The 26,476-nt window shown below is 41.3% G+C and overlaps 3 protein-coding genes and 1 long non-coding RNA gene across 7 annotated transcripts; 3 read left to right on the top strand and 1 right to left on the bottom strand.

The window, feature by feature from the left end:
* Nucleotides 1-6,387: 6,387 nt before the first annotated feature.
* Nucleotides 6,388-6,768, bottom strand: LOC146362635 (uncharacterized). The gene is made up of 2 exons (XR_014799234.1): nt 6,639-6,768; nt 6,388-6,556 (listed from the first exon to the last, which is right to left on the bottom strand). It is a non-coding gene; the product is annotated as an uncharacterized LOC146362635 (long non-coding RNA).
* A 194-nt stretch (nt 6,769-6,962) lies between these two features.
* gjb9b (gap junction protein beta 9b) lies at nt 6,963-12,540 on the top strand. Of its 4 annotated transcripts, none has more exons than XM_084919321.1 (3): nt 6,963-7,030; nt 10,145-10,622; nt 11,374-12,540. In XM_084919321.1, the coding sequence occupies exons 2-3, from the start codon at nt 10,233-10,235 to the stop codon at nt 11,779-11,781; spliced, it is 798 nt and encodes a 265-aa protein (XP_084775447.1). In that variant the 5' UTR covers nt 6,963-7,030; nt 10,145-10,232; the 3' UTR covers nt 11,782-12,540. The 4 variants fall into 4 exon arrangements, with proteins under 4 accessions (XP_084775447.1, XP_084775446.1, XP_084775445.1 ...); XM_084919320.1 differs by lacking the exon at nt 6,963-7,030 and adding an exon at nt 7,122-7,205; XM_084919319.1 differs by lacking the exon at nt 6,963-7,030 and adding an exon at nt 7,142-7,205 and having other exon boundaries at nt 8,225-10,622.
* Nucleotides 12,541-12,640: 100 nt separating this feature from the next.
* On the top strand, nt 12,641-19,923 carry pef1 (penta-EF-hand domain containing 1). Its single transcript, XM_084919317.1, has 5 exons — nt 12,641-12,749; nt 14,264-14,510; nt 17,596-17,751; nt 18,420-18,563; nt 18,673-19,923. The coding sequence occupies exons 1-5, from the start codon at nt 12,729-12,731 to the stop codon at nt 18,900-18,902; spliced, it is 798 nt and encodes a 265-aa protein (XP_084775443.1). The 5' UTR covers nt 12,641-12,728; the 3' UTR covers nt 18,903-19,923.
* A 2,062-nt stretch (nt 19,924-21,985) lies between these two features.
* Nucleotides 21,986-24,517, top strand: smim12 (small integral membrane protein 12). The gene is made up of 2 exons (XM_084919322.1): nt 21,986-22,076; nt 23,423-24,517. The coding sequence occupies exon 2, from the start codon at nt 23,452-23,454 to the stop codon at nt 23,725-23,727; it is 276 nt and encodes a 91-aa protein (XP_084775448.1). The 5' UTR covers nt 21,986-22,076; nt 23,423-23,451; the 3' UTR covers nt 23,728-24,517.
* Nucleotides 24,518-26,476: the final 1,959 nt, after the last annotated feature.

Genomic DNA, 26,476 nt, shown 5'->3' with positions numbered 1-26,476 from the left:
GATGGAGTCACTGTGCATCGTTCAACCATTCGGCGCACTTTACACAAGGAGATGCTGTATGCGAGATTGATGCAGAGGAAGCCTTTTCTCCGCCCACAGCACAAACAGAGTCGCTTGAGGTACGCTAAAGCACATTTGGACAAGCCAGCTTCATTCTGGAATAAGGTGCTGTGGACTGATGAAAATAAAATTGAGTTATTTGGGCATAACAAGGGGCGTTATGCATGGAGGAAAAAGAACACAGCATTCCAAGAAAAACACCTGCTACCTACAGTAAAATATGGTGCTGGTTCCATCATGCTGTGGGGCTGTGTGGCCAGTGCAGGGACTGGGAATCTTGTCAAAGTTGAGGGACACATGGATTCCACTCAGTATCAGCAGATTCTGGAGACCAATGTCCAGGAATCAGTGACAAAGCTGAAGCTGCGCCAGGGCTGGATCTTTCAACAAGACAATGACCCCAAACACTGCTCAAATTCCACTACGGCATTCATGCAGAGGAACAAGTACAACGGTCTGGAACGGCCATCTCAGTCCCCAGACCTGAATATTATTGAAAATCTGTGGTGTGAGTTAAAGAGAGCTGTCCATGCTCGGAAGCCATCAAACCTGAATGAACTAGAGATGTTTTGTAAAGAGGAATGGTCCAAAATACCTTCATCCACAATCCAGACTCTCATTGGAACCTACAGGAAGCGTTTAGAGGCTGTAATTTCTGCAAAAGGCGGATCTACTAAATATTGATTTCCTTTCTTTTTTTGTGGTGCCCAAATTTATGCACCTGCCTGATTTTGTTTAAACAATTATTGCACACTTTCTGTAAATCCAATAAACTTCATTTGACTTCTCAAATATCACTGTGTGTGTCTCCTATATTATATATTTAACTGACATTTTTTATTGTAACAACCAACGATTTATACAGGAAAATAATGACTATTGACAAACTGCCCAAACTTTTGCATCCCACTGTAAGAGTGTAATAACGGACTGAAACAGATGATGGCAGCACTGCATGTACAAGCATGCCAGCTGCCGTTAAACGCCGTTAAAGAAGAAGAAGCAGTGTCCGGTATCGTAGCTGTCCCAACCTATTCCAGAATTCATAGGGTGGCTCAGCCAATTCCAATTTCCAACGGCAAACTGCCAATGGCGGCGGCTACTTAGTTTTGATATTACTCTTTCTGGTTCACAAAATAAAGTGTTCAGATATTTTCAGGCGAGAATGTAGCTGTGTAAATGTTTAAATGCACCTTAGATCACACAAGCATCAACACTACATATGAGCGGGCGGAGGGAGGTTTGGAGTCTCCACACACCCCCGTTCTCTGTGGCGTGTTGGAGCAGGGGGGCTAGGAGGAGGAGTTGGCCGTCCGATTGGGGTCTGGAATGTGGGGCCTCCCTGCTGCTCCCGAGTCGGGGCAGTCTGCTTCTCTCCACCCCAGGGAAAAGGGTAACACTACCTGGGTCTGGGTGCAGTTTCCCCCTCCAGGGCCAAGGGTACCTAGACCTGGGTCTTAGAGTACGCTTGGGGAGTGTGATTGTGTGTACAGTGTCTCTATATATCTGTCTCCACATTGGGTGAGTGTTGAGTAATTGCATATCAATCAATCAATCAAGGCTTTATTCGCCACGTGCAGGTTGCCCTGCAGTGAAATAGGAACCCCCCCCCCCCCCCCCCGACCTTACACACACAACACAGACATCACATAGGGATACAGGTCAGAGATCGGTAGCATTACAGAAAAAAAACACCGAAATATACACTAAAATGGGAAAGTACAAGAGAAAAAAAGAGACCTCTACTCATGCTGGGCTTCTGGGAGGACAGCATGAGAACAAGAAACAAAAAAACTCCTCTGCACAAAAAAGCACATAAATGTCCACAGCACAATATTATGGAACACGTGACAAGCCACAGGGTCGGGTGGGGGGTGAGGAGTAATCCGAAGCAAACACAGCAGCCATCCTGCCCAGCGCTACCATTCCAGCGTGGGCTCAGACCCGCCGTGTTCCCAGGAGGGAACAAGCATCGAAGGTGTTTGGAAAGGGAGGGGGGATGAGTGTGTGCATATCAGTGTATATGTATGTGCGTGCGTGTCCAGAGTTCAGCTGAGACAGTGTCCTTCGCCCTGCTAGGCTAAGTAAACAGTCTTCCAGCCAACCCAGGTGGCCTTGCATGGAATGGGAAGGAACAGTCTAAACACAGTCGTTATCAGGGTGTTTTTGTTCGGCTCCAGCCTTGCGACTGCAGCTGCCACCGAAAGGGTATCCGCATGAAGTGATGGTGCTTTTTACTTTAGTGCGAACAGCTCATATGAATTTCAAAGCTGTTTTAACAGACCAACACTGGTCTCTCAATCTCCCGTTGGAGAGCCGTGAGCTTCTCCATGATGTTATCAAACTTGCGCTCTGTGATGTTGTCATTCTTGTGCTCAAAGAGCCGATTCTGAGAACTCACGACCACAGTGAGCCTCCCAAGATGTAATCCAATTTGCACTCAGAGATCTTATTCTGAGTATTCACGGCAGCCGTAAGCCTCTCCAAGATCTTATCCGCGCTGCACTCAATGAGCCCATTTTGAGAAACTCACGCCTCTTCCCATCGTTTCAATCCCAGCGGGCAGCCTTGTGGGGGTTTGAACAGCCGGTTCGGCTTTCTTAATTCTTCGATAAGTCAGGGCCAAGCCAGCTCTGATCAGCAAGAACCCTGTTACCATGGTTCCGAATAGGTAGATATCTTCAGCACTCAGGCTCACCGCACGATCTGATATCGTCGTGTTGGTGTTGTTCCCAGATCAACATAGTAAATGTTGTTCCAGGATCAACATTGCAAGTGACCAATCAGAATGTTGTGACGTCATACTTTTGCGACTTCGGGAAAAACCGCTGTAAAACAAAAAACTGTACTTAAGCTGCGAGAAACCGCCTCTGTCCGCCGATCAACGGACCCTGACCGTGACCCTAACCCTAACCCTTTAATAAACCGAATTGATATTGTCCTTGCAACATTGGAATTTTATAAATGCACGAATGGCTTGGCGCACCAAAGAATAACGTCACTGTAGGAGCCATATGAGTTGTTCCTTTTTGACTAAGTGGGTTGGTTTAAATGGACTCACTGTATTGGTGCATGGGTGTGGGGCGTGTTTCATGGGTGTGGTAGATGATAAATGTGGTTGCACTCACCTGTTCACGGCACCTGATGTTGATGAGCAGAAAGGTAGGGTGAGCATGAGGCAAAACTTTCTGTTGACCGCAGCTTGAATGATTTTGATGTATTTTGACTGTAACTTGATGGTTTTTGTATATTTGTGCACTAATTGATGCCATAGGCCAAATTGTAAGTTGGCATTGTAATTAGTGCAGTTATTGGTGAGTTGCAGTTATTTGTTTGTGCAATCTGTGCATTTGTCTAATAGTTAATCCCATGTGCTGATTTATATATTGGACAGTTGCATGTGGAATAAAAGGAGCAAATGGTACAGAAGTGTATTTTATGCGTTTATTGTTGCGCGTCATCTGTGTCCTCATGTTTAGCCTGCCGCAGCCATAGGTTGGAGGAGCCGCAACAGTCACAACAATGTGATTGGTCACTTGCAATGTTGATCCTGGAACAACATTTACTATGTTGTTCCAAGAACAACACCAACACGATGATATCAGATCATCCCAGGCTCACCCAAGCCCAAACTTCTCGTTGAGAAAGGGGTGTCAATTGCATTTAGGGACCAGTTGATCAAATCCATAATTCCTCTTTTAGGTTTTAGAGTACAGACTGTGAGAGAGTGTTCCAGGGAAAAGTAATACAAAAAACACGAGACTAGACAAGGACATAAGAGGCTAAGCAGGGAAGCTAAGGGAGAGGAGGAGAGGAGAAAAGTGCGACCGCCTTCGTCAAGAGCAAGAGCAGCATGAGGGTGGGAATGGATGTCTGTATCTGTGTGTGCCTGTATGTCTGTATCTATATGTCAGGTTGGGTATCAGACGCCACCTCTCTAGGGACATCTCAGGTCCTCCAAGGTATGGAGGCCTATCTCCCCCCACCACTTCCCCTGCCAGTGGCAGACGCCCTCAGACATCGGTGCGTTGGTGGTTCCTTGGTGTCCGGGGTTGGGCGTCCAGGTACATACCGGCTCACTCCTTGGTGGCTGCTTGTTGGGGCCTGGAGCCTGGGGCTCGCTCGGGCCACTTTGGGGCTGGGGTGCCCTCAGCCTCTCGGCCTGGGGCTCGGTCACTCTGGCACAGCTGGCTGCCGGCGGAGCTCATGGGCACGTCACTGCAATCCCCCCTGGCTTCTGCGCCACGGCTGCTGAGTGACCCCTCATCTGGGGCTCTCCTCAGCTCTTTCTGGGATAGTGGCGTGGCTGCCCCTGTGTTGGTCTTCCTTGGTCTCTTGTGTTCTGAGGGCCTCTGGATGTCTGGAGTTTTGATCTCCTCCATACCTGCTTCATGCCCTGGAGGACAGGGCTGTGGCTCCCCACACCCTCTAGCACAGGGGTGTCGAACTCCAGGCCTCGAGGGCCGGTGTCCTGCAAGTTTTAGATCTCACCCTGGATCAGCACACCTGAAACAAATGATTAGCTCATTACCAGGCCTCTGGAGAACTTCAAGACATGTTGAGAAGGTAATTTAGCCATTTAAATCAGCTGTGATGGATCAAGGACACATCTAAAACCTGCAGGACACCGGCCCTCGAGGCCTGGAGTTTGACACCTGTGCTCTAGCAGATCATTACATGAAGGAACCTTTTAAAACAAGCGCGTTCATGCTCACAGGTGTACACACGGGTGCTCACACACACAAACTACACCCTTTTTGGCTCCTACCTCAAAGCACACTGTGCGCTGTCGATCTTACGTGCTGCACAATAATGTTTAATATTTAGTATTTACTGTTATATTCCCATAGATCATCGTGATGTTGTTTATTATATTGCTCTCTTTTTCTTCTGCTTGTTTTGGTTTTTTTTTCTTTCTCAACAGGTGATCCAGGTGATTGATATATGTATTTTTTGTCTGCTTATTTTGTTGGTTTTTGTTTTTTGCCCTTTATCCCCGTCCCTCTTCTCCGCTGTTTTTCTTTCCCTCTTTATTTCTCCCCTTTCTTTTCCCCAGTCTTTTCCCAAAATAAGCAATAAAAGGTGAATCAAATGGACCATTACAGCAAGGCTGGGATGGTCCATTTGGTAAAGTAAATCCGTTGGGTATCTTTCTTCGCCTTTAGACAATAATTCTGATGGCAAAAGAGCCAAACGGGACAGGCAAAACAAAAACCCCAAAACAACAAAAAAAGAGAGTGTAGCTGTGTAAACTTCAAATATCTGCTTGATATATCAAGACATCACATATTTGCAAAAGTGCTCTGATGTTTTCGGCGACGTCTGTTACCCACCAGCTCGATAGCTGACCGGGTGGTCAAGGCTCACTAGAGCGGGCGAGAACACCAAACTCCCGGCACATTGTTTTAAGACCCCGTGGTCTTTTGCTACGCAGTTTAAATATGATATATAAGTCACTTAGATAACTTAAAAATGTTATTGTTTGGCTTTTTCAGTGTTTTATTTGTTTCTGAATAAATCCTCAGTTTAGCTGACATTAAAGTTATAGTTTTCACACAGCAGAATAAGCGTCAAACAGAAAACTAATTAAACAGAAGTGTGAAATGGTCGAGAATTTACTCCAATGTCCTGTTATATTTTTGATAGACGGTTGTGTTTATTACATTCCACCGAGACAATCTGCAAATTTCATTAAAAGTTTAATAAACTATTATCTTGCCTTTATTTTTAGTTAGCACATACCTTAAACCTTTCGAGCTGTAAGCTATTGATAGTTATATAAGAGCAGATGTATGCTGTTGCAATAAGCTGTCCGTTTTACGTCCTTTACTTTACTTTATTGATTTATATAGCACTTTTCACAGGATAAAAAACACAAAGTGCTTCACAATGATATAAAACAGATAAACATAAAACAGCACAATCAAACATACAGCACAAATCTAGTTAAAAGCTAGTCTAAACAAATAAGACTTATTTAAAAAAAGACTCATTTAAAAGAATAAATAGAATCCAGGCAATGCAAAGATGGAGGGAAAGAATTCCACAACCTGGGGGCCAAAGCTCTAAAAGAGCTATTACCTCTGGTTTTAAAACGTGTTTGGGGGATTACCTACAGCCTTTGATTAGACGACCCCAGGCTGCAAGAGGGAATATGAGGTTCTAAAAGATCAGAAATATAAAGACAATCTTTATATACATTCAATGGGGCATGATCTGAAAATATTCGGTGACTAGTCGAATATCAGAATAATCGTTTGTGGCAGCCCTATCTGACTTTGTGCTGCTATTGTCACGGTTGTTAAAGAGTGGACTCAGGCGCGGAGCTCAGAAATAATGACAGTGCATTTATTTACAGTGCAGCAAGGTGACAACAGTTCAAATGTGCAACAATGGTGATAGTGCGTCCCTCCTTCCGTGTAAGCCCGTGCGTGGTAGTGAGTGCCCGTCTCTCCTCCAAGTGCTTCCTTAGTGTCCGTAAATCCTCCGTCAATCCCTGGGTGAACACACACACGACAGCAGAATGAGTATGAAGATCAGACAGCACTTCAATAACGTTAGCGACTCGAAAACACTACCAGGCTTAGTGCAATACTCCAGCGCTGTCTGTCGCTCAGCCACACCATTAAGTAGCCCTGCTGAAGATGGTAGTTGATTGGCAGCAGCTGGTGGATTGACTGCAGGTGCAGCAGCTCCGGGCGACAGCACTTCCGGGTCGGAGGTAGCCTGTTGCTAGGTTACCTCCTAACACATCACAGCGGAGCCGGAGGGGAAGACAGGGCGATAGGAGAGACACATACACACGCACACAGATATACACACACTGGCAGGTCGACCGGTCAGGGCGCCGTCAGATCCTGACAGCTATCTGGTTTCGCTTCCATTTCTCTGAAATTGTCTCTCTGTCATTTCCCTGGAGCAGAGTTTTTTTTTTTCCATGCCTAACACGCATACTGTCTACATCATTCAGGTGAGCGATGCTCCACCTATCTTTCTCTTGCTCTTCATGTTTACCAGCAAGGCCACACCTTAAAGCCAGCCCCCTTAAAAGATAAGGTGAGACAGAATCAGTGAGCATCGAGTCAAGAGCAGCTGATACATCACATTCACTCAGCACTCATGTAATGATGCTCCCTGCACCCAGGGTAAGGTGCTTTATACTTGTCTATATTTGCACAAATTAATTAATCAAGGAAACAGGTGTGATGTAGACAAATTGCTGAGTTCTGTTATAAGTTCAGACTAATACAGGAAAGGAAGAGGACAAAAGATAAATGGGAAGAAGGGGGTTGGCAATAAAAAAAGGGCACGGATGTCATTCAGTCTGTTCCTGTTGTATCATGTGCAAAGGGAAGAGCTCAGCCCTGATGCGTGCAAAAGAATAAGATTTGTAAAGAGAGATAACTGGAAGCAGTGACAAAAAAAACTACACTAGGATTACTTGTGCTTTATTCCTCCGAATGATTCATGCTATCTTGAAAAATGGAAGAAAGTCATGCTGAAAGCGGGTTTTTTTAAAGGCAAGAGTTGTGAATTTCAGGAAAACTAAGAAAGAGCTATGGTGGAATGAAAAGGGGAAAAGAAAAGACAAAAGCAACACAATGTAACCTCCACCTCACCTTGTTAGCTAGGAGCTTTGACTCATACAGACAATGTATTACTGATGTACTGAAACGTAATATAAGTATGTTTATTTATATAGCTCCTTTATCAGAGACATAAAAGGGCTGTATGACAATTAAAACACAATTAATATCAGTAGAACACCACGTTAAAATAAAATCAATTGAAAAAGAGAAATTAAAAAAGAATATTAACAGAAAAATGGATTAAATAGATGTTTTTAACTGCTTTCTAAAGGAGTCCACAGAGTGAGCGCAACAGAGTTAGAGTGGTAAAGTGGCAACTTGCTCAACCTGTAGAGCAAGTTGTATTCAAACTTCTGTGGCAGTGCCAGAATAGAGTCTGAATTATATTGGTTCCTGCGTCAAACTGCAGCCATAGTGTAATCTTTGTTATGTTTATGGATGTTAATTTACCGTAGTCTCTTTAAGACATTTAATTAAGATAGGGACAACCTGAGAAAGCTGTCTGCATTGTCACAATGAAGTGACAACGCTGTGTGTTTATAAATCCTTTAAGCATCAGTAGCTCTTCTTTTAAGATGATGCCAGAAGATTTCCTTTAAGAATCATCCTGATGGCGGCCGAACATCTGAGTCTCGAGGCCCCGGCTGAGGCACACTGTGAGATTAATGTCGCTGGTTGTATTGTCCATTAGAAGGAGAGGTAAAAGGTAGGCAACTTCGGCAGTAATTGAATGTGTCTTGCCTTCAGTAGCCCATGTTGTGATTCTGAAGGAAATCATTGAGTCAAGTCTTTTTATGCTGTGTAATTTAATAGTCAGGAATGCTGGATAAGAGAGAAAATAGCAACTGATTTGACAGCTCAATATGTCTATAGTGATGCTGAGATGTTGAGGGAAAGTGTTTCTGAATTCAAATAGTTGGGATTAGATGTGACAGAACTGAAATGGAAAAGTGGACAGTGAAGCTGTTATCCAACATGTTCCCTGTCAGGCTGTGTGCATTTACCAGAATGAGATGTAAATGTAAAAGAGAAGCTTTTGTTTCTTGTTGTTGAAACCTGTTTGTAGCACAGCAGAACTTCTTTATGTCTTGTATTAAAATGTTTCAAAACTTTCAAAAATCCTAAACTGTGTATGTTTCCCAGAACACATACAATTTTAGAGTTTGGACAGTTAAATACACATGTTAATATTTTAACCAAAATTATGGGATAACAAAGATGTCCTTTCAAACAGCTCACTCATATTGTTGCAGGTGTGGGTTTGGTTCTTTCCGCAAAGAGGAGCTTTGATGGTGACTCACTCACTCATGGCAGGTGGATTTAAAAGCAAAAGCAAAAGAATAACAAGAAATAACAAAATCGTATTTGTGGTCACAACAGCTTGATTCCTCAAACTTCATTTTTTGGCTTATCAGTCGTTCAGAACAGTTTTCTTGTTTGTGATTGTATGCGTTACTTTTGGGAAACAATACCAGAGAAAAATTGCAGTGGCTTCATAGTTACTGTTGTTGAATTACTCAGACAAACACATTCATACACAGTGGCGCACCCACTGAAAGCATCACAAAATTGACCTGAGGATTTAAATCAGCTTAAACTCAGAGACTACTAACCTTAATATGTCTATTGTATCAGCCCTAAAAACCTTTGAAATACATATCTAACTGGATACTTACTCTGGATGGCATTACCTTGATTTCCAGTAACACTGTGAGAAATCTTGGAGACGTTTTTGATAAGATCTTCAGTGCGCATGTTAATTAATTATGTAGGACTGGTCACATCACCTCAATAGATCACTTCGCTCTCAGACTGAAGGGTTACTTGTGGTTCCCAGAGTATTTAAAAGTAGAATGGGAATTAGAGCCTTTAGTTTTCAGGCCCCTCTTCTATGGAACCAGGACCAAAACTCAGGAGACAGACACTGCTGGAGGAAATGATGCACTGACTGTTTTTTTCCTCACTCACCTGTTTCACTCTCCATATGTTTATACACCTCTTTACATTTAATCATTAGGTATTAATAATACCGTATTATTAATCTCTGGCTTCCACGGCTGGTGTTTATCATGTCTTCCTCCTATCACGCCCAACCAGTTAAGGCAGATGGCTGCCCTTTCTAAGCCTGGTTCTGCTGGAGGTTTCTGCCTGTTAAAAGCAAATTTTTCCTTCCCACTATCGCCAAACCAGTCTCTCAAACAGGTCATACGATTGTTGGGGGTTTTCTCTGTCTTATTGTAGAGAATTGACCTTGCTGTTCAATTATTGTTGTGATTTGGCAGTAAATAAATAAAACAGAATGTAACTGAATATCATAGAATGATATATTCTGGCTATTTGGAGCTTGAAAAAATTTGAGTATTTGAAGTAGCCTTTAAATGACTCCTAGCAAGTGTGTGTGTTTGTGTGTGTGTGTTACAAATCCCTGACTGACACTGTTTCAATGTTTTAACCACAAAGATTCTTCTAACCTACTTTCTTGTTTGACTGGTCAGGTTTGGATCAATAACTTCATTCCACCTGATCTCTTGAGGAGTTCAATCATACCCCTCAGATTTCACTTCCCCTTCTAGGGCATCTGTCATGAACTGGAACTGGCTGCAGGCCCTTATCAGTGGGGTCAGCAATTACTCCACAGTGTTCGGTCGGGTCTGGCTCTCAGTGGTCTTCATCTTCCGGGTGATGGTGTTTGTGGTGGCGGCTCAGCGGGTGTGGGCTGACGAAAGGAAAGACTTTGAATGCAACACTAGACAGCCAGGCTGCACCAACGTGTGCTATGACCACTTCTTCCCCATCTCCCACATCAGTCTGTGGGCTCTGCAGCTCATTTTCGTCACATGCCCGTCACTGATGGTTGTTGCCCATGTCAAATATCGACAGATGAAGGACTTAAAGTACACCACCACCCATGAGGGTAAACACATGTATGCCCGCCCTGGGAAGAAACGTGGAGGGCTGTGGTGGACATACCTGGTAAGAATAAAGGGTGCTAACGTTTAATTCCAGTTATGTTGTGTATGCCACACATGGAAGGAGATTAGCAATTATAATGTATGAGCAACAAGCTTCACCACACCTCCAAACTAAGGTGAAGTTGTATGTGTGATGACTTTGCAAGAGTGGTGGTATTTTGGTATCTATCCAATATCAAGTATTGCAGATGCAGATCCCAAGATACTAATACTACCTACCTAAACTAGACTTTAGAAAAATAGATGTAACAGTCAGCACAAAAATGCTTCTAAACATTTCTACATATATACATATATTGAACTTAGAGGACAGAAAAAAGTACAGATCATATCATCCTAGTATCAATCTGATACTGAGACTAGCCTCAATTATCGATATTTGGAGAGATCTGCCCATCTCTATTTGCAGTCATTCGATTCTTTCTTCCTTTAAACAGCCATATAATACCAAATGTTCAGTTTGTTTTGACTGATTTTGGTATATTTTGGTATTTGGTAATATCACGAATCTTCATTTTCTAGATAATCAGGATGAAGAGTCCTCACTTAGGTTACAAATTTTACATAGGGTCACTTATCTTTTTTTTTTTTTTGTAACTGGCTAAACATCATAATAAGAGCTTGAACAAGTGGCTGATATAAGTTACAGTAATTGTTGAACCTTTAAAATCAATCCTGCCAAACACAGCCATTATCAACTGAGAAATCACTTGGACTTTACTTTACTTTAACGCTCATTTGTTTTCTCATAGGTTAGCCTGATTTTAAAGGCAAGCTTTGACGCTGCTTTCCTCTACATCCTTTATTACATCTACGAAGGGTTCGACTTACCCCATTTGTTAAAGTGTTCAATGGATCCTTGCCCGAACATAGTGGACTGTTACGTATCACGCCCCACAGAGAAGAAAATCTTCACTCTCTTCATGGTGGTGTCCTCTGCTGTCTGCATCTTGATGTGTATCTGTGAGATGTTTTACTTCATCTGCAAGAAAGTCAAGAAACGAATCATTGAGAAAATAGATGAAGAGACTCGTGAGTTGAAGTCATCGTCAACACCTCATTCAAGGCACAAGTCTAGATCATCTTTGAGAGTGGATCCAACTGTGTCTAACCAGAACCTGAATAACATCAAGACAGAGGAGACACCAACCACGAAATAAGAACCATGTTGCTCGGGCTACTCTGAAAAACTAATTGAATAACTCTAGGTGCCACTGGAAGCAAATGAATCCTTCCGACAGCTTGCAGAACTGTTGCTCATGGAAAAGAAAAGAAGTACGCAGTGATTTGTAAATATTACCATGTTAAATGAAATTCAGCATGCATCGACAGCAAAATTGTGGGTCAAAGAGGAAGCTATTTTTTGTGCATGTATGTTCTGTGTGTGTATGATTGTGTGTCTGTATTCATGCTTTTATGTAGCCTGTGCATCACTAGCCAATAGTAAATTGTGATAAGCTGTTATATCAGGTACTTCTCACGGATAAAACTTTAACATTTTAAAAGGTTATAGGTCCTAAACTCATCTAGATATAGAACAGATGGTGAACCCCTTTTCCTGAAAATAAACACTGGCCAAGCACAGCACGTTCTTGAACACAGTAAGTGGAGATGAAGAGATTTGAAGAAAATCTCTTTTATTCTTGCACAAGAACCATTGTCAACCATAATGAAGTAAGACTACAGCTATTATAGTTTGTTTTAAATGATGAGGGGGCGGGGTTGTTGCAATATATAAAGTTGTTTCACTGTTAAATGTTTGTGTATGTGTCTTTTTTCATGCATTTCACAATTATCAAGCGGTTACCAGGTCAGTTGGGAAGACTACATGCACCTTATATTCACTTTAGGATTACACGCTGAGTCACTCACAAATTACTTCACAATCGGCTTTACACAAAGCTTTACTTTACAATAGAGATAGACATATGACCCCGCCTTACTTGTTCTGGCGTCATCCGAGTTTCCACACTACCGTCCAATCAGAAGCAGAGGACACGGGTGCGGTTTTGATAGATAGGACAATGCACCAATAGTAAGCGGAAACTGGACGTCGCCGTATCTGCCCTTACGGATGCTTCGTTGTAGGAAGTAAAGGCTGTCAAATATGAGTTTCCACTACGGACAGGTATTGAATTCCTGTATTTTATATTTTGTTTTTGTCTTCATAATAACATACTAATGTTGTTTATTGAGTTTATCTCTTTTATTGACCAATGTGACGTAACTAACAGCACCGCAAGTAGTTTCGGTTATTCATTTGTCTGCTGTGGTTAGCTAAGTGTTACACGGTAAACTGTTGCTATTCTTTAGCAACATTTCGGTAGGAAATAGCGGGTTACTCTGTTTATCTTTTAAATGTGCTCATGTGGTTCAGCAAAACGTAACTACTCTAGTTTTCCTCGTTTGAATTGATAACAGTCATGGTGGGTTTCATCTGAAAGTAGAGGTAACTCATCGTTCTTGCTCAAACACATAATTATGGTGTAAGTAAATTTTAACCTTAATTACCTACCATATAAAAGAAGTTGAGCTGTTTTATGTCAGCAAACAAATCATTGATCAGCACAGTGGGATACAATCTAGCTTATTTTGCTTGAATTATGGCATCGCTAAGCTTCTGTACGTCCAGTTTTTACTTAATTCGTGAATCTTTTTTCTTGTATTAATTGATTACATCATCGAAAGGCTAAAATAAGACTTTGTTTCACATGTTTAATTATCTTTGCCTGAAAAGTATTTAAAACCACTAATGCACTACCAAAGTACAGCTGTATTTTTTGTTGTTTTGTTTTGTTTTAGCCTTTTACCTAAAATTACCCACCTCTGTGTCTGTGTGGTAACTTCACATGAGCAGTCTCATAATTATAAACCAATTACATGTTTTGCTGGCAAAATCTTAATTTACATGCTGATTGTAGTTTTCAAATAAGTATGCAACATTTAACTTAATTAAACAAAAAAAATATTTTCCTCATATTGTGCAGCTCTCATTGGTGCCAAATAAACTGCTGTCTGTGGCATGGCCATGGGAACTCTACGGGTGTAGGCTCTATGAGTTCTGAGTCCAGATCAAACCTTTATACTAAACCCACTTAAACATTGCTACAGACAACACAATCCTGCTTATGCCTTAAGGTATCACCAGTTAGTTGCATCCACCCCTAGAGGGGCAATGTACACTGCAAAAACTGCTGAATGAGAGGTACGAGAAAGAGTCCCCCAAATCAGTCTAGTTGATCATCCACTGGATGCTCCCAGGAACGATCACAATCTGTGAAGGCCGCAGCGGACAATCTACAGGACTCCAAGATCCTGTTTCCATGCCTCACTATGTCAGAGCTGTTTTGCAGGCACAGAGGGGGGCTATACAATATTGAGCAGCTGATTTTAGTATTGTGGCTAATGATTACATATTTTCCCCTGAAATGTTAAACAAGTGGAGTACAAAGTAGCAGGATCCAAGGCAACAGAAAATACATGACCTTAAAACTAAACTTAAGTACAGAATTTGAGAATATAGTCGAATAGCCATACCTGAAGTATCTTGTGTCTCTGTTGTCCTCAGACTCTGTTACTGCAGAAGCAGTAAGCCTGTTTATTATAGGGTTTAGTGACCCTTGCTTTTTTGTCCCTCTGCAGGGCTATCCAGTTGGAGTCAACCCGCCACAGGGTGCGCCATACGGTGCAGGCAGAGGTTCCTATGGGCCTCCCCCATCAGCTCCTTACGGAGGTCCTGGAGGTCAACCAGGAGGCCCCTATGGTGGTTATGGAGTTCCAGGTCATGGAGGGCAATATGGGCCAGGGCCAGGTGGTGCCCCTGGTGGGCCTTATGGGGCTTATGGTGGACAACCGTATGGGGGACCTAATGCAAACTATGGTCCTGCAGGTAATTATGAGATGAGAGCATATCTTTGTAAGCATCTGTGGTTGCTCTGCCTGTAGGATTTAAGCAGGCATACACTGAACACAAGGAGACTGCAGATAGACTCTGATTCTGCTTCCACATTGCTTCCTCCCTCACTCTCCGCTGGGATGATGGATAGAAAATGACTTGCGTTCCCAGACAGTCTTGTAGAGACAGGGTTCAGTTTGTGCCCCTCAGCAGGATTACACGGCTGGAGTGATGACTCCGGTAATACTGAGTGAGGGCTAAACAGAGTAAGAGACAGATGGGCAAAGAGTGTGTTTGTGTGTGTGCGTGTGTGTGATTACACTGTTTCCAGTAGTGGCTAAGCCTAAGTCAGAACCTGATAGCCTATGTTACGATCAGTCCCCACAGGGACAAAATCCATCAAGGGTCTGCCCTCAAGTGTCACCTGTCCCTCTCTCCCCATTCATTTTTCTGACAATCAGTCCCCCCTCTACTGCTTCCTTCAACTCACACCATATTTTTCTAACACCTCCTTTTTCCAGATAATGGCCTCTTCTCGAGACGGCTTTTTGTCACCCTTTGACCCTATCTGCACCTTCATTTTCACAGCCGCTATTTATGAAACCTGAACCTGTATAACTAAGGTTGGACATGTAGCCTTTAGAAGAATACAAACTGCCTTACTAACTGCAGGAAGATTATTTGGATCCCTTCTTTGTTTTTTCCATATTGTAAAACAAATATGTATTTGAAGGGGCCCCGTCTAACTGTCAGATGAAATGCAATTCCTGTTCTGTTGCTCACATTTGCATGCAGCTTGTGCAAGCAGAACATCAGGCAAAATGGCGATGAGACTTACATGAGCTGTGTACAAGACTGTGTTGCAGTATCATACGTATGCTGCATTCACAGATGTACAACAGCTGAAATACCAGGGTACATACTCAGTATCAGTTTAATTGACTCATTATAGTTGACTCTGGTTATCAATGCCAGATATATGTTGCATAGCTAATTTATACCTACTCATCTATCGGCCCCTATTATTGGTAATGACTACATTTATATAAAATATTTTTTAATTTTTATTTATTTTAAAATAAATAAAAATTCTCAACACAAAGCCTGTTTAAACTGAAATGTTTTTGTTTGCTGCTTTTTAAAAGAATGTACAAGGTCAACTAAAATCAGTTGTGGTAGTACACTGCTCCACAGCCGTAGTGGCACAGACTGAAAGGCTCTGTCCTTCCTATTCTGTTCCTGTTCCTTCCTATTAATCAGCCATGTAAATCACCCTCACCTAGCTGAACATGGACACTTTAAAAAAGCTAAAGCTATCCAAACTTTAGAGCCAACCACAAGCTAGCAGCCTCAGTATGAGCAAAAGATCGAATCAGTTATGAAGAAAATTATGGAGATGAGTGAAAAAGAGAAAAGGATTGATGTCCTGTTATCTAGTTAATTTATAAACATACTGGAAAATGATCCAAGTAACTGAACTTTATTTTGTTAAATAAATCTGTAGCACCATTTTATTTGTTGTTGTTATTGTTTTTTGTTTTTTGGGGGTTGTTTTAGTAAAGAAAATGTATTAGGTAAAGGTGGGTGTACAGTACCTCATTTTTAGTTAATTATTTGCACCTTTTTCCAGTACCAGAGCACTTCATTTTCAACTGTTTAAGTCAGAGAAGATCTTGTAACTTACTGCAGTGTAGTTATTTATTTTATTATGAAAATAATATTTTGCAAAACTTGAAAGAAAAAGTTGTTTTATTGATTGCATATGCTTTTAATTAAACTTCTGTGAAAAAAAATCCAAATCAAATTGCCAAATATTGGTATTGGCAGGTTACACTTTAAAACAACAACAACTGGAATCAGCCAAGAAAATTCAATTTGGTGAATCTCTTGTTCTTTGGTGAAAATACATGAATTACAGTTTCATACAATTAACAGCTGACAGCTCAATACATTAGCTTTCTACTTCAGAAAGTACGTCCACTACGTGAGTGTTAATAAGGACACTACTGTTAGTTAATATTAACCAGATAACCGTTCAGGTTTCAGTACAGACTTGATCCCAAAAACCAAGTGACCAGCAAACCAAATTTCTGTTTGGCCAGGCGGACTCCAGTGGGCTCCCCTTCTAAGCTACCAAAAGCTTTTGTTGCTCGCTGTTGATACTGGCAGTGGAAGATGGATATTTATTTAAGGCACTCAGGAGTGAGCATGTGTGTCACATAGTTGCAGATGTGTACAGAGAATTTACTGAATAGTTCACATAGAAATCAGTCCACAGGCTATTAGAGCAAACAGAGAGTCACAAAAGGCCTCATACTTTAAAAATGTCACACTACTATCCATTCAGACATTAGTGATAAAAAGCATCCGCTAGAGAAACAAATGTTGCATACTACATGTTTAATAAGTATAAATAATATCAGGCATAACAGTCATCACTAAGAGGTGTTATAGTTGGTATGCTCTCTTACCCACACAGCAAATAACATTTCAAAACTCAAAGTGCATATAGAATGTAATTAGCTGTAGGAGTTGTTTGGTTTGTCACTTGCATATGAAGTCGTTTTTTTCTAACTAGTCATTTTATACACTGCTCTTTTCTAAATTGGTGCTTCTAAACACCGAAAGACTGAGCCAAGCATAGATGTATTATTTTTTATGATCAATTTTCTTCTTGACAGACTCAGCACAGTTTCAACTGTCAGACAGCTGAAGCGCGTTTCTTCATCTCCTGATAAATAAATGATTATTTGGCATTGGAGTGCGGTAGTCGCTTCATTTCCAAGAATATTTCTTCTTCTTTCTTTCTTTTCCTTTTTTTCCCCACACTTGTTCGCTACTCCTGAAAATCCTGAGAGGTTTAGTGAAATAATAACTGGTAGAAAATATGAGGAGGGGAAATAATAAAGAGAATAAATCATACTAGGTGGTTGAGACGGATTGACGAAAAAGAGATGAACGGCAGTGGAAACAGCTTGGAAAACAAATTTGAAGCCATGGGAATCTTTAAAGTCAGTCAGAACGCATTTCTTTCCTTCTCTGTCTCATTAGCGCACTTATTTTTTTTGTCTTTGTGTAGGTAACATCCCTCCTGGTGTTAACCCAGAGGCGTACCAGTGGTTCCAGAGTGTTGACACTGATCGCAGTGGCTTCATCAACCTAAAGGAGCTCAAGCAGGCACTTGTCAACTCTAACTGGTCTTCCTTTAATGACGAGACTTGCCTCATGATGATCAGTAAGTCATCCAGCAGCAGCTGAATAAAATGCTCAACAGGCCGTGAGGTAGCGCTGTGTTGATGAATTGGTTGTGAATGCTCTTATAGTGTTGCTGAAGGCAGAATGACACACTATTTAACAATGTAAAATACTCTCAGTGACCTGAATGGCTACAGCAGAAGGAGGCAAAAGTTTATTTAGAAAAACAAATGCATAGAGAAGTAGTGGGAAAAAGGAAGTAGGCTGGATTTATATAGGAGTACTCTACTCCCCACTCACTATACTTAGATTGTTGCCCTCTGGGACCCAGACCCAGATAAGTGGTAGAAAATAAATGGATGGATGGAAGTACCTCCCTAAATCTATCAAGCTTGTAAACAGAAATGTCTTGAGTTTCTAAAACAGGGAGAAATTTATGCTGCCAGGAGTCAGCCTAAATAATGACTGAGTCATGTTTGTCGCTGTTCCCATTGTTGTTGCACAACTATCCCTACATTCCAGTTGTGCTTACCAGGCGGTGACTAATGTTTTCTATTACCATAATGAGAAGCGTGTGACTGCTCTGAAGTAGCACAAGGAGAAGATCCATGATGATGAAGGATGAGCTTAGTGGTTCTGCTTTACAAAAAAATTAAAAAGCCTCTTTGTCTTGCTTGGCTGAGCCTGTGTGTTTGTATTTCCTGTTAGACATGTTTGACAAGACGCGGTCTGGTCGAATGGACCTGTTTGGCTTCTCAGCACTGTGGGACTTTATGCAGCGGTGGAGAGCAATGTTTCAGCAGTATGACAGAGATCGCTCAGGATGTATCAGTGGCATGGAGCTACAACAAGGTATCAGTGTTTGCACATTTGACAACATGTTGAGAAAAGTCTATGACTTCAGTCATTTCATCCAATCGTATAAATGCAAATATGCACATATGTCACTTTCTCTTCTCAGCCCTCGCTCAGATGGGTTACAACCTCAGCCCCCAGTTTTCAGAGACGCTGGTCCAGCGCTTCACCGTGCGAGGTGCCCGACCCGGCATACAGCTGGACCGCTTCATCCACGTGTGCACGCAGCTTCAGAGCATGACTCAAGTGTTTCGGGAGAGAGACACGAGCATGACGGGCAACATCCGCCTCAGCTATGAGGACTTTCTGTCCGGTGCTGTCACCAGGCTCATGTGAGCCCCGTTCCACCGACTACCCCTCTGCACAGCCTCACTCCATGTTCAGGTCACAGTCGCTCCCTTTTTCGCCATAAGTGCCCCCACATGCTGCTATGTATACATCATGCCAGTCCATGTTGTTGCGTGGCTTATTGCTGTAAATAGACAAAGCTCAGCAACATATACCTGAATAAAGTCCACTGGCTCTTTTAAATGGAGCTAAAGGTTTCACAGGTTAGCTTATAGGATGGCGCTTCATCATATTTATACTGTTAAAATGTTGAAATGTTGGATGTTCATATTAAAAATGGCCAAAGCTAAAAAAAAAAAAAAAATAGGGTAACATATATGCAAGGAGACTCTGAGCCAAAGCCCCTGGCTTCAAAATGCTCTAATAACTTCATTTCAATCATTTCTTTAACATTTACCTGTGTGATGTCAATCAAAGTGAACACCCCTAACTAATATGGTCATCTCATGCACACAGAATGGTCACACACTCTGCCAATCAGAAGGAAGGTAGGAGCAAAGGGAGGTGAAGCAGCTTGTTTCAGCCAGCGTATGAAGCAAGTTTCATTATAAAATAAATAAAGATTGGGTTACTTTGGAGTGACTGTGCATGAATCACACTTTAAAACAGAATCCAAGAATTAAAAAGTAGTACTGCAATGAGGATAATATCGCCCCTTTAAATTTTACTGGGAAGTCAGCGGGATGCCAAAACAGTTTACCTTGGTTGCCTTGGTGACATGTGAAAAGTATTTACTTGTACTTTTCCCTGTGAATTTGCACACAAGCAGCATTAATGTGTTCTTGTGCCATAAAACTGTTCAAATGCCTTTTAAATTTATGCACATCAAGGGTATTTCCAGAAGGTACTCACTTTCAGTAAATGTACATGATATTGCATATTACTTCAATATAAGGTCTGTTAGGAAATCTGTATAAGAACTTCTACTGAAAAGTAAAATAGTTCAAATCTGTCACTATTTTTAACTGCTCACAGTAAGATAAGATGGATAAAATTGTGCCTCACTGCATCCTTTGGTTTCTTCTTGTTTTTTTACTTCAGTACATTTATCTTTGATATATGAATAATACACTCCACTGAGGTATATATTCTTAGCTCATTAAACATGTCATGATGATTTGTAATGCCAAAAGCAAATAAATTTTCACATGTATGAATGAGTTCACCACCAGTTCTGAATGCATATTGCATGCATATTAATAGAATAATTAAGCACAGAGTGAATTCATTAATATTACAGTGAAATGCAGTCAATCAAGTACAGGTTGAGAGTTTGTAATATTTCTGTTAGTGAGCCCTGAATGTTTCGAGGTTGGATTTTCTTTAAAAGCGCTTCTGATTAGCTGAAATTCAAACCCGACTCAGAGAAGTCTCTGTCTTTCCTTTCCACATTTGGCACTTCTTTTTACTCACCATCTGTTCCTCTGACAGCCTGTGCCACGAGTCCCCCAGCTTCATCCCAAATCAGAGGCAATCTATCAAATTCTCTTGTGCATCTTTTTTGGTCATATTCTACACCCATCTCCTACTTAGCAGTCTCCCTGCATCTTAATCCAGGGCTAAATGTAGCTGTCACTGATCCCTTAGGGCACTTTGTGTCATATGTGTCACATCCCTGCCACCACCCCCTGCATTTGTTGACATATGTTTAGCATCTGGACTGTTTTCAAAACACTGAGTTCGGCAGATTTGGAGCCGTGGCCAAAAATGCACTGTGCTTGAGGAGCTGTGCCACACGCTTTTTCAGGCTTCCCTGATTCAGCAGTGATTTAACCAAAGTCTTGTCTGTCAATTTTCGGGTAATGAGAAAAATTTCCCACCGCTGACCATGCCTGACATCTGTAATTAACTTGGGGAGAGCAGGTCTACAGGGCTTCAGTCAGCCACTCTGTCAGTCTCGCTTTGTGATTTGGATTGATAAGGTGGTTGTATTTTTACATTGAAATTTTGGCTAGTGCAACTCTAAATCTCATTTGCTAATAAACAGGAACTGATGAAATAATCCTGTCACTGCCAAGTTTGCTATTAAAGCAGAACTGGCACTAGTGATGTTGTTTTCCTTCAGGCGATGAGCACATTTCACTTTATTTGACAGGACTGATCAAATTCCAATTCTGGCAACTACAAGATGGACAGCACAGAGGGAGGAACTGCTTAAGAGAATAATTTTGAAGCATGAAGCGTAATCACCCACACAGTTCTAAGCAGCATTGCAAGTAATGATAACAAATTTTGATTTAGCTTTATAATCCCCTCTCTTTGCCTCTGCACAAACAGCCATGGAGTCAGAGATGGTCATTCCTTTATGACAGGCTGCATTCCAACTGCTATGGATCAGCTTTGTGCCCAGCATTGGTAAAGCTGGCCCAGGAGCTGAAATATCAGTATCATCAATCATATACCCTTTTACTACCCAGAAACAACAGTAGCATAGAGGAATATTTTTGCCTCGTGTAGCCAAGTCTGAACTGTATGGTTTCCTACTCTGTGACTAAAATGTATTATTTTCTCTGCATTCCTCACAGGCAGCCAAAAAAAACCTAAACTTTAAATTGCGGTTTTATGCAACGCACTAAGCTTTTGAAAGTGCTTTTAAACTAAAAGAAAACTATCTTGTCACTTGATGGTTTTGTCATACAAGAGGGGGTAGCTCACGCCTTTTCAGTATGTAGCACAATGCTGGTGACAGATCTGTCAGCCTTTTGTGAGGATTTCTTGAGAGTATTTGTGGGGAAAAATACCACCGAATTTTTAAACACAGAAAGAGGTGGCTGCTTTTTATTTTTTGTTTTTTTAACTAGTGCTAAGAACTGGACAAAAGTCTTGTGTATTTTAGGCTAGGTATGTTGATTAGATTATGAATTAATGGTGGTTTTTCATTGTTTGCTTGTTTTTTTCTATTTTTATTTATTTGTTATATTATTATGTAATTTATGGGATGTCAGCAGTAAATGGTACTGATCATTCACAATGCATTTTCTCTACTCGGTACATATGTCAAAGTAGTGTAGCGTATTATTTTTACCGCTAAGCGGCGCTAAAACACCGCGAGATATTGTTACGTCTACGCGAAGTTCGCCAGCCAATGACGATAAACCAGGAAGGATACAGACTTTGACACGGAAATTGCGTCACTACAGTACCAACGTGCTAGCGGTAAAGGTGAGTAGTTACGACATTTGGGGGCTTTTTTTCCCCTAAATATTTGAGTGTTTGTAGGCAGGCACAGAAGCTCGGTGAATGTATGTTGTGCTCTGAATTATCATTCCTCGAGCTGTCTTTTTGAAGTAAACGGAAAGCACACTAGCCGGTAGCAGCTCTCAGTTTTCTTACATGACTTTCACACAGTAGGTTTGGTAACACTACGTTAGCGTTAATTCTTTTCATTGTTATCGTTTTAGACTTATACGCTGTGCTAGATTTGGTCGAATCAAGTTCACAGTCATTCATATCATATAGCGTGTAATGACTGGACTTATAATTTATAATGGCGTACTCCGTAGCGAATTTTATCATATAACTTTAAAGAGTCATGCAAGCTGGGAAACGCAATATGTTTGAATGTAAACTGGTGAATTGTTGAGAATACCTCTTGAGTTCGGCTCTCATGAAACACCCAAACGAGTAAAAATTACCGGGATATTTCAACTTGTATTAAAGGTTAATCAGGCACGAAAGATCAGTAGCTAGCATGAATTGATGCTAGAAGTCGAAGGCTGTTACTGCTACTTGTGTTGCTGGTCAGGCTTAAGAGAAAGAGGGCATTGGAAGGACACAGACGTACTCATTATACTGTCTGGTGTTTGACGACGTCCTCATGTGCACTTTGGCCTCAGTTATTTCGCACATTAAGAAAGTATTTCAGAAATGGGTAGACACATGAAGTCATGTTAATTTTATCCAAAACAATTTCTCTTCAGTAAGCTCTATGCTGTGTTTTTAAATAGCACATAGCAGTCTGCAAGTGAGTCATTGATTTATCTAAGCAAAAAAACAGGGTTTTTATGCTGATCTGGGTTTGTTTGATTTTGATTTATTTATTTATTTTTTTTTTATTGATTAGCATTCAAATATCTCAGTGAAGACAGAACAAAGTAGTTAGATGAATCCTATAAGTTACAAGATTTCTCCACTAATCAGAATTGAATTAAAGCCACAAGGGGTCAGTAGCTTAAACAAAAAGGGCAGCAATTTTGAAGTAGTAAAATCAGACCTAATAAGCTATAAATGTTCACGGCAAGTTACTAAAAGTGATCTATTATGTTTCTGTACTATGAGCACAGACGCTCCATCCACTGCTGCTCAAATCAATCCTGGTATTGGCTTGTTTCTGACACTGAATGAAGTGAAGAGCTACACTAATAACACATATAGTGAATAAAAGTTACTTTGAGCTCAGAATTATGCAAACTTGTTCTAGTACACAGCAGGAAAATGCAGAGTTGGACGTGAGCAAATTAAGCGACAGGCAACCAATAACATACCTTTTTTCTCCTCCTCTCTTGAAGCACCTGGGATCCCAGAGCTGCATGCAGTCATGTGGCCTGTAGTGTGGACAGCGTTGCGGACCTATGCTCCTTATGTCACCTTCCCTGTGGCTTTTGTGGTCGGAGCAGTGGGCTATCACCTGGAATGGTTCATCAGGGGCACCCCCAAATCCAGGGAGGAAGAGAAAGGCATCCAGGAACTGAGGGAAGAAAGAAAGCTGCAGGAGCAAGTGGGCATGGACAGCACAAAGGTGCTGAGCCTCAAAGAGAAACTGGAGTTCACACCTAAAGCGGCTCTGAACAGGAACCGACCTGAAAAGAGCTAATCCCCTGTTTCTGTGATAGACTTGCGTTTGACCTTTTTTTTCAGCTGGAGGACTGTGCACTGAGAGCAGAAGAGAGGGTGATCATTGAATCATACATTCTTCCTTATTCAGCTCAGCTCCACTCTCATGGAAACCCATAGCAAAAACTTGCCTGGGTGAACACTGGGAAACTTTTAGTAGCTGGAATATAATTATTTCTTCTCCATAATCAAACAAAGGTGTATGTATTAGGCTGTACCAAATTCCAATCATCTACTTGATGGTGCATTTGCATGCTTTTTATCAATAACTTAAGCCATCCACTGTCATTAGAACACCTTATTGTAGAACCTTTGAGTTTTATGTGATTTGGAACCAACTTGGATGGATTACATACATCTGGTTGTGCCAGTATGGTAAATGTATATAATTGCGACTTTGTTATTAAGTCACTCAAATGTCATTTGTCATTTCACGACCAATTTTCATGTTACAGACCTGTCTGGGTTTTTGGGGGTTTTTACTCCTTTTGATCTTTTCTGTTTATAGAGACAGGAAGTCTGGCTGTCATAAAAGAAGAGAAGAACGACAGGACTTTGCTAGAACCTTTGATGATATGTGACAGAACATAAGCCAGCATTGTGGGCGGTCTCCCAGGATGTTTAAGCTGCTTAGTTGTATTGTCTGGAACCATGTGCTCAATACTTTCATTTTAGAAAGTCTGGATTTGCACACTTAAAAAAAAAAACGGTAATAATACATGTCTTGCTGAAAAAATGTGATAAATAAAGAAAAAAGTTTGTGTGCTTCAGGTGTTTCCTTGAGTGATGTTTCAGTAAATTTTTACAGCTTCTATTTGGGAATTATCAAAAAGGAGCTTTCATGAAGTTAGTTAATTCTTACTTTAATTTTAAAAAAAAGAAAGAAAACACTTGAACTCTGTCTGTGTCAGCGCTGTTTCACGTTCAGTTCTGAGCAACTGTGTCGAATCTCTTTTTGTGAAACAATGCTTCTGCCAGTGGCGGAAAGTAACTTAAAAGTCAAAGGAAGGAAGTAATGACTCCACTCGTTCAGCTTCAAGAGGGAAATTATGCTGGGAAACCATTAACTGATTCACCTTTGGAATTTAGCCCTTGTGCTATTTGGCCATCTTAAATCGATTAAAAGAACGAGCGATCCACTTGAAGCAAGACGTTTTATTCTCTGGTTTAAAAACGTAAACTTTAACAAGTATGTTTCTAATACTGTAAATATATAAACAGCTTTTAGCAAATTTCTAGAGATAATTGCATGTAAAAATGTCAACTTCCCATTCATCAATTTTCTTCCACTTACCTGAATAAAGGTTGTGAAGGACATGGAGCCTATCCTGACTGTCACACGCCGAGAGGCTGGGTACACCCTGGAAAAATCACCACTTTGTCACATTTAATTGAACGCCAGTATTTTCTTTGCCATCTGAAGTTTTATGTATTTTCTAGCTTAATTTCTCTTTTTGCTCACAAATGTTTATTTTTGAGTCTTTTTAATTTCTATAAGTGTGAAATTTGTGTGCAGCACACAAAAAAATCACATCAATAATCCAAAAGAACCCGCAAATTGTTCCCTGGTTCACTGTTGAGATGCTACCCAACACACCCAGCTCATTTAAATGCTTTCAGCCAGTCCTATGTGAGCTAATCATTGTTTCCCTCTCCAGTCAAGCTCTTTATTTCAAAATAAGAGCACATCATTTTTCAAAAACCACATAAACAGCCAGACCTGTATTTGTGCTCCACCAGATGGGATTAATAGGGTCCTAAACCCTTATAACAGCCGTCTGTGATAAAGCTGCCATTAATAGTGTGCCAGCTAATAATGCAGCAGTAACTGAGTAGGTGTACACATAGGTTTTACTTGCGGGTTTAGATCATGATGGCAGTTTAGTGGCATGCTGTTATCTCTGACGTGTATCTGTGTAATGGCTACTGATATTTATGTGTAAACACACCCCATGAGATATGCATCACTAAAAAAACACAAGGCAAAAATGGCCTTTAAAGAGCATTTTATTTCACATGTATTATGACTGTAAACATGTGACCACGCGCTTGACCTCCCCTTTGTTGACTTGTTTACTCGGGTCCCTCAGCCATGAAACAGAGGAGCTTTCCTAATGGACGATAACCTTTTCAGTGCGCCAAGATAAGTTCTGCTATGTTGCCCTGCCAGCTAGTTAAATGGGAAAGATTATGGAGTCCAGATTTACATTGGCACCAGAGTGGTAAATACTGCTGTATCAGCAGCCATCTTTGAGCCCTGTAGTCCCCTCTTAAGTTTGCCATCAGTGGAATGACCCGCTCCACTCCAGTGACACCGGTTGTGCGTGTTTAGAGTCGCAATTACTTCAAGCTGGTGGAAGTTTCCATTTGAAGCTAATGAAGATAGAGAGGTGGAGGTGAGGCTTGCAACTAAATGCACCAGAGTTAACAGAGAATTGTGTGTGTGTGTGTGTGTGTGTGTGTGTATCCTCATGGGAACAATCAGAGGACAGGTCGGCCTGCTAACAATGGCCCGGCTCCTCAGAACTCGATAGTACTGTGGGAACCAAGTGCTTGAGGCTCCTGGGAAAGGAGGAGGTTGTGGGGAGGTGTTCCATTGTTCTTGCTGGAAGATGGGGATAATGGGTGTGGGTGATGCTGGCTGGGCTTTTTTTTTAAGGAGGTCCAAACCAACATCCTGAGTGGACAGGCTGGAGACATGCTCCCTCTGCTGCAGGAACAATAGAGCT

Source organism: Perissodus microlepis, chromosome 22, assembly GCF_051167445.1.
Source record: "Perissodus microlepis isolate ML-2025 ecotype Zambia chromosome 22, ASM5116744v1, whole genome shotgun sequence".
NCBI lineage: Eukaryota > Metazoa > Chordata > Actinopteri > Cichliformes > Cichlidae > Perissodus > Perissodus microlepis.
This window is presented reverse-complemented; position numbering and strand designations above follow the sequence as displayed.